The sequence below is a fragment of the Sciurus carolinensis genome, unplaced genomic scaffold, assembly GCF_902686445.1.
Source record: "Sciurus carolinensis unplaced genomic scaffold, mSciCar1.2, whole genome shotgun sequence".
Classification (NCBI taxonomy): domain Eukaryota; kingdom Metazoa; phylum Chordata; class Mammalia; order Rodentia; family Sciuridae; genus Sciurus; species Sciurus carolinensis.
The window spans coordinates 87,113-95,867 of NW_025920265.1; the positions used below are offsets into that span (position 1 = coordinate 87,113).

General features: G+C 37.2%; 1 protein-coding gene across 1 annotated transcript; it reads left to right on the top strand.

The window, feature by feature from the left end:
* The first annotated feature begins 206 nt into the window (after positions 1-206).
* Positions 207-1,157, top strand: LOC124975388 (putative vomeronasal receptor-like protein 4). The gene has a single exon (XM_047538135.1). It carries the CDS (start codon positions 207-209, stop codon positions 1,155-1,157), a length of 951 nt encoding a protein of 316 aa, XP_047394091.1.
* Positions 1,158-8,755: the final 7,598 nt, after the last annotated feature.

Genomic DNA, 8,755 nt, shown 5'->3' on the forward strand with positions numbered 1-8,755 from the left:
TTGGACACAATACATTTATTCATTTTTTATGTGGTGCTGAGAATGGAACCCAGTGCCTCACACATGCTAGGTGAGTGCTCTACCACTGAGACACATTCCAAGTCCCCAAAATGTTTGAGATTATAATGGGTGGTAGATTTACTGGAAGCATGTCAATGAAAAGATTGTTACTATCAAATGCTCCTGCTCTTCTTCCCAGATTCCCCATGAAAATGAAGCAAAATTTCAGTTATTTTGCCATAAGAAATGCCTTCTATCCCCAAGCTGGCATTGGGATCTCAGCAAACACCTTTCTTCTTTGTCTGCACATTGCTGCTGTCTTTGGGGGCCCCAAGTCTAGGCTCACTGACCTGCCCATCACCCACTTGGCTCTGACACACATCCTCATGCTCCTCACCATGGGACTTCTGGTATCTACAGATGTTTGGGAAGCACAGGACATTCCACATGACTTCAAATGCAAAGTGCTTATCTTTCTGAATAAGGTCATGAGGGGACTCTCCATCAGTACCACCTGTGTCCTGAGTGTACTTCAGGCTGTCACCATCAGCCCCAATGGCTCCTGGTTGGCCAATTTCAAATTTAAATCCACTAATACCATTGTGTGGTTATTTCTTTTCTTATGGGTCCTCACCATGTCCATCTCTAGCAACCTGATCCTTTGCACAGTGGCCTCACCCAATAAGACCCAGCCTGGTCTTCTGTTTCTCACTAACCACTGTTCCTTCCTGCTCATGAGCTACAGACACAGGTACCTCTTTGTTGCCCTGATGGCATTCAGAGATCTCTTATTTCTGGGCCTTATGGTTCTTTCAAGTGCATACATGATATTTCTCTTGCATAGACATAAACAACGAACCATGTCTCTTCATAGCTCCAGGTTTTCTCCAAGAAGCTCCCCTGAACAAAGGGCCACTCACACCATTCTGCTACTCATCAGCTGCTTTGAGATCCTCTATTGTGTGGACTCCATCATTTCACTATTCATAGGCGTGACATGCATCAATGATCCCATCCTGGTCTGTCTCCAAATGCTTGTGGCCAATGGCTATGGCACCATCAGTCCTTTGGTGCTGATCAGTGCTGATACTCAAATAATAAAAGTTATACAAACCAAATGGAGAAACAAAGTTCAGCTTCTAATGAAACTCATGTAAAGCAGCTTTGTCATTTCTGTTAAAATGATTTTCTTTATTTCATAAAATTTTCCCTCAAAATTTATTGATAGGATTAAAATTATCTGTTAAAACCAAGTAGACTTAATAGTCAGCAAATAGCTTGTGGATAATTTTTTCCTGTATCAGCAATATTTTTTAAATATATTTACATTGATTTTTATTATATCTGGCTTCATTTTCATATTATAAATTTTTATAGTTTCCATTTTTGTTTTATCTCAGACCTTTACACTGGGTCTATTTTCTTTCTTTATCTAACATAGTTCTTAAAATCTTTTCAGTGAAATGCTTTTAGAGGCACATTTATGCCTTTCTCTTTTTCATCTAATAATAGGTAAATGCTTATATCCAAGCTACTCAAAAGACTGAAGCAGAAGTATGGCAAGTTCAAGGGCACATGGTGCAACTTAGTGAGACTATGTCTCTAAGAAAAATTAAAAAAGACAGCAGATGTAGTTCAGAGATAGGCTACCAAGGGGTTTGCTTCCTTATACCAAATTATGACAACAAAACCCTACCAAATGCCATGAGATAGCACTTTATGACCAATAGAATGACTGCCTTAAAAAAATAAGTGTTGGTAACCATGTGAAGAAATTGGAAACCTCACACACTTATGGAAAGAATATAAAATGGTATAGTAGTTATAGAAAATAATTTGATGATTGCTAAAGAGTTAAACCTAGAATTACCATATGACCTACCAATTACATTCCTAGCTATATTCCCCAGAGAATTGAAAACGGATATTAAAACACTTGTACGGAGATGCTAACGGCAGGACCATCAACACTAGGAAAGAGATGAAAATCTAAATGTCCATCAAGAGAAGAATGTAGGAAAAATGTCTGTATATGTGTATATGTATACATGTCTGAGTAAGCACAAGTATGTATATATATATTCATATGAATATATAACTCTATGTAGCATTCATATTTATGTTTATATTGAAGATTACTCTGCCATAAAAAATGAAGTACTGAAACAGGCTACAATGTGGATATATCTCAAAAATATGAAGAAAAGAAAACAAAATCACACATGAAAATTCACACATGCTATAACTACATTCACATGAAATATACTCAAATTGGAAATATCAAAATCAGAAAGAAAAAAAGTAGCTTTCAAAGCTTGGAGGGTCTGGGAGTGAGTGTCTGCTTATCAGATACATCATTTTCTTCCAGTGATTAAAATGTTTGAAACAAGGTAAAAGGGGTAATTGTACCACAACATTGTAAATGTCACTACATCACACATTTTACACTTTTAGGAGAATTCTATCTTAATAAAACCAGTAAAGAATAAATTCTTAAAACGCTAAAGTCTACTCAATTAAAGCATGAGGTGACAGAAAGGAACTATGGAATCAGACTTAACATTCCTATCCTTGTATTTAAATACATGACCAGGGTAACTCCACAGGATGTACAATGACAAGAATAGAATTCTCATTAGAATAAGTTAAACTCCATGTATGTATAATATGACAAAATACATTATACTGTCTTATATATCTAAAAATAACAAATAAAGTAATAAGAAAGAAACTATGGAATTATAGATTCTGACAAGTTCTACATTGTCAACCTAAATCATAAATGGTAACACTGGATCCTAGAAATCAAGAGCCTGTAAAGAGACACCAGGCATATTGTAATTCATAAACACACATGCCCATAATAAAAATTCTAGCTAACATAATATTAGTAGTAGTAATAATTCAAATGAAATGTGTAGTGTCTGCTTACCAAAAACTGAAAAAAATTCATTTTTTAAAATGCTCTCAATTTCACTACCTGTGAATGATTATTTTCTTCTTCACAATCAGATAGATATTATTTTAAATTTAAATAATTTTAATACCTTTTGAGTATATCCTAGAAAAAAGGAGAGAGATAATTTCATCAAAAATGAGGAAAGGATCAGTGGAATAGATGAAGTAGCTTAAGGAAGAGGAAGGAGAAACAGGAGAAGGTAAGAAAAGTAGAATGTATCAGACTGAACTTTCCTATGGACATACATGAGTATGGCACAGGGAATCCCAACACCAAGTCTATCCACCAGACACTAATTTTTTAAAAAGTCTAAATATATTATGGAGGATCAACACAGTTGAGGGGGAAGAGAAGGGGAATTATAGTATATACCAGTAAATGGATGGAACTGCTAAGCAAAATAAGCCAATCCCAAAGAAGCAAAGGCTGAATATTTTCTCTGATGTGAAGATGCCAATTCACAATAAGGGGGAGACCAGGACAAAAAAAGAGGTCCTTTTGTTTAGGCCGAGTAGACTGAAAGGAGGGAAGGGGTATAAGTGTTGGAAGAACAGTGAAATGAATCAGACATTATTACCATATATGCATATATGATTACCTGACTGGTGTGACTCTACCTCATGTATCACCAGAAGAATGCGTAATTCTATTCCATTTATGTATGATGTGTCAAAATGCATTTCTACTCTCCTGTATAAAGAACTAGAAAAAATTTTTAAAATGACACAATTATCCCCCCCAAAAAATTTAGAAAGTGACAGGAATAAAAAACTTTGGTTTTATAATAGGCAACATACAGACCAATGCACAGAAAATAGAACCAGGATAAGCCCATGCAAATGCTGTCAGCTCATCTTTGACAAGGAGGCCAAAATTAGACAATGGAGAAAGGATAGTCTCTTTAACAAATGGTGCTGAGGACACTGGATATCCTTATGCAGAAGAAAGAAATCAGACCGTTATCTCACATGTTACTAAAACATCAACTTGCATGACCAATATGATCCTACAATATGAAAAGTGAGAAATTACACTCCATTTATGCATGGTCTATCAAAATGTATCACGGCATCCTCCTGTCATTTGCATCTAGAAGAAAATACTGGGGCCCCATTTACCAATCTCTCCCCATGAATATGACATTTACTAAGATTTGATCACTATACAGCATTACTTGTATCAAAATATAATGCTGTACCCTGGAAGCAGCTGAAGTTATTGTGTTTTAATATAAAATTAAAAAAAGATTAGAATAAGTTTGGGAGTACTTTATAAAATGAAAACACGAGAGAGAAGCTTCACAACATTGCTTTAGGAAATGGTTTTCGATGACTATGCTGAAAGGATAGGACACAGAATCACAAGTAGATAAGTAAAATTTCATTAAACCAAAAGCTTCTGCACAGCAAAGTGAAGCACGAACAGAGAAGATTCAGCTGGGAGAATGAGAAAAATTACTTGCACATCATCTGAGAAGATGATAATGTCTAAAATATATAAATAACCCCTAGAACTCTATAATAAAAAATAACTTGATAAAAACCAGTAAAGGATTCAGACACACTGGCACATGCCTGGAATACCAGTGTTTTAGGAGGTTGATGTAGAAGGATCACAAGTTTAAGGCCAGCCTCAGTAGCATGTTGGTTGCCAAGGAATGAGGTACAGTGAAGTGGGGTACTGCTCTTTGATCAATATCAAATTTCAATAGTAAAAGATGAATAACTTCTAGATATTTGCAGAATAATTCAGCACTTACTGTTTACAATACTGTCATGTGCACTTATAAATGTTTTCAGAGTACAGATAGCCTACTGAGTGTTCTTACTATTATGGAAGAAAGGAGGGAGGGGAAAATGAAGACAGAAAGAGAAAAAAGAAGAGGAGGAAAAGGAGGAGGAGATAGAAGGCAGGCAAAGGAGGACTAGTCCCATGGTCCTCCCACACAGTCAGGATCCCTGTTCAAAGTGGACCTGTCCTTGCTAGAATACACTACTGTTACCAATATAAATTTTTGTTGATTGTATCTTAGCACTTATGTTTCATAGATGAATTCTAAGGAGAGAATGTGTGGGGGTTCCCGGGACCCCCAGCCTTGGGCATGGTCAAGATGGCGCCTGACGCTGAGCCAAAAGCGGCCAGCTATACAGTAAACAACCAGCGAATTCCAATGATTGGCTAGTTAACGATGTGACTAGAGCATGCCCCCCTCGTGTACCCATCCTATACTTGCAGCTGTCCGCGTTTACCTCATGTACTCTCCCCTGATTGGTTGAAGTGTATATAAGCCTGGTGGGTGGGAGAGAGAGGGAGAAGCTGAGGAAGAGGCAGAAGCGGCGGGGGACGGAAGAAGCGGAAGAAGCGGCGGCGGCGGCGGCAGAGGCTGGAGCTGAGCTGGAAGCTGGGAGTACGCGGGAGCTGGAAGAAGCTGGGAGAAGGGAAGCTGGGAGTGCACAGAAGCTAGGGGTAAGAGAAGCGTAGGAGAGGAACTGTGCACAATAAACTTCCAAAGCTTCAGACATTTGTCGTGTCTCTCTCTGCGGCCAGAGGGGACGCGATAAGAATGGACACATGTATGAACACAGCATGTACATGTAACTGCATGTATACTGCATCTGTCCACCTCATGCACATTAAGGACATATAATTTCCACCTGCAAGAAGTCCAGTGGGTCAAGGAAATATCAGAGCTGAGAGAGAGTTGGGTACAAGGTGACTGTGTCCTATTTAAAAATAAGTACAAAGAGGGAGGTTACTGAAGGCAAGGGAGGCCTCCATTTTCTTCCAGGAGGCTTGGAAAAATGATTTAAATTTTAAAATGGATAACAGTGTTCAGAATCAATGAATATATCAAGAGAAAAATTTAGGAACATGTGACAAAACAAAATTCCTTATAAACAACCACCTATTGATATCATAGTTCCTTCTATGCTCTGATAATTTTCTATTTACAATGATGATCTGAATAAATAATATGAAGTCAAGTAGTAGAAACAGGCAGTTTGTAGAAATATTATCTCCTTGTAGAATTATACCTCATAGATGTTGTAATAATCAGAATACACATAGCAATGTGTCAATTAACTACTCTGTCTAAATATTTGACATGAAAGAATACTACATATCATGAGTAGAACAAAATGAGAAAGGAAGGGAAAAAGAAGGAAACACAAAAATCCAGCTGAGATAACAGAATGAAAAATACAAAGACAACCTTGACAAAATATGATGCCCAGGTCAGAAGTGGACCTGAAACTGTGCATCATTTCTAATGTCATGTCATTAGAAAAGCAATTTTAAACCACGATAAGATCCCACTAAACGATCACTGGATTTTTGCCTTTCTGATGATTTGTTGGTCATGGTAATAAACATTTAATGTTATTAAGTCACACAAAAGAGAACAGCATCAAATGCTGGTAAGTATGCAGAGGACAGCAATCATCATTGATTTATGGGATGCCAAATGACATAGGCTTTTGTGAAAACAGCACTGTAATTTCTTACCCTCAAGAGTGAGTCACCTACATGATTGAGATATCAAACCTTTATGTTTTGCCCAAATTGTGCTTGCAAGTGTTTATAGCATCTTCATGATCACTGTAAATTGGAAAAATATAAGTTGGAAGGAATAAAACTGTACTTCAGAAAAGAAATGGATAAGCAAATACTGTGCTACCATTCCAAGGTAGTCTACTGATGAGCTCAACAAAAGAAATAAAACAGAAATGCAACTTACTATATGAAAGAAGCCAAGATGTCAAGGCCAGTTGTTACATTTTATTTTTTGGCATCCTGAGAGGAAAACAATATGGAGCAGAAAATAAATAAGTGATAGAACAATTTTGGTAAGTAGGAATAAAAGGAAGTCAGATCACATGCCCTACAGAAACACTGATTTAACAATTTTTGAACCAAACACCTGTATGAGAATACAGAATGCACTTAAGAAATTTCACTACTCCAGAAGAACAAACACCAAGAGTAATATTACTGAATGGGGCCAAAAGAGCAATTTTACTTTATTCAGTTTAACACCATCCCACAATGCAAGACAGCACATCTCTGAAAGACATCAAGTCAGAACCTACTTTCTCCTGTGTGGAGAACAAGACAGTGGAGTGTGAGGGCTGGTTTCTGTCTCAACTCTCACTGATCACAGAGGATTCCTGGATGAACTAGAAAACAGAGGGCAGTTAAGAACAAAGGATGGGGTCCTGTCAAGATGGTGAAATAAAGAATGTGATACTAACTTCATAGAATGAGGTTGGAAGGTTCTCTTTCACTTCATGAAATAATTTGAGGAGGATTGATTGGTGTTAGTTATTTTTGAAGGTTTGGTAGAACTCGACTGAGAATCTGCCTTCTCCTGGGCTTTTGTTTGTTGGTAGTTTTTTCGTGGCATCTTCTACTGTATTGCTTGAAACTGATGTGTCTAAATTTTCTATGTCCTCTTGATTCAATTTGGGCAGGTCCAATGTCTCTAGAAATCTGTCAATGTCTTCAAGATTTTCTATTTTATGACAGTGAAAATTGTCATAGTAGTTTCTGATTATCATCTGTATTTCAGTAGTGTCACTTGTGATACTTCCTTTTTCATCATAAATTTTAGTAAATTTCATATTCCTCTTCATTAACTTGGATAAGGGTTCATCAATTTTGCATTTTTTTTCAAAGAACCAACTTTTGCTTCATTGATTTTTTTTTAATTTTTTTTTTTTTGTTTCAACTTCATTGATTTGGGCTCTGATTTTAATGATTTCCTGTCTTTTAATGATTTGGGTGTTGATTTGTTTTATTTCCAGGTCTTTGAGATGTTATGTAAGGTTATTCATTTTGTGACTTCCCATTCTTTTACCCAATGAAATCAGTGCTATATGCTTTCTTCTTAGAACAACCTTCACAGGGTCTCAGCAATTTTGATTTGTTGTGTCACTATTCTCCTTTACCTCTAAGGACTTTATAATTTCATTTCTGATTTCATCTGCTATATCAGTAGCATATTAGTCTCCAAGTATTAGAGTAGTTTCTAATTTTATTTTATTTCTGGTTCCTCCAGATGTGGGAATTCATGCAAGAGATTTTATTAAGTGAACTGGCAGAGTCTCTGCCTGCAGGGTGAGAGAGAGAGGAGAGAAAGAGAAAGAGAGAGAGAGAGAGAGAAAGAGAGAGAGAGAGAGAGAGAGAGAGAGAGAGAGAAGAGAGAGAGAGAGAGAGAGAGAGAGAGAGAGAGAGAGAGAGACATACTTCACTCCTGGGTTCTCTCTATGACATTTTTGTCTCTACAAAAGCCCTGGTACAGTGCACCCAGTGTGTTTCTGCCTATTGCCATTGCCAACTCCTCACCCACCACAGAATGAGACTCTGCACAGACTTCTCTCTACTGGCAGAATGAGACTGTTCACCCCTAACCAGCAGGAAGAAGCTACAGAATAAAGACCATTGTCCCCAAAAGAGAGGAATATTAGCATCGGATCTGATATTTTGCTGCCACCTTTATTCTGCCTCCCCCACACCAATTTACAACCAGATTGTTAGCCCATGAACTTCCTAGGCAGTCACTGGTCTGTTGTTATCAGCCCGTGAAATTCTACTACTTAAGAATAGTTCTACTGCCATTCATTCTCTCTCTCTCTCTTACTCTCTCTCTCTCTCATCCTGCGGGCAGACACTCTGCCTATCCACTTAATAAAATATGTTGCATAACAAAAAAAGATTTTTGAACACAGGGTACCATTAGGAACTCAGAGTTCAAGTAGATGTTTGGTTAAAACATTGAAATACAGCTTTGTTTTT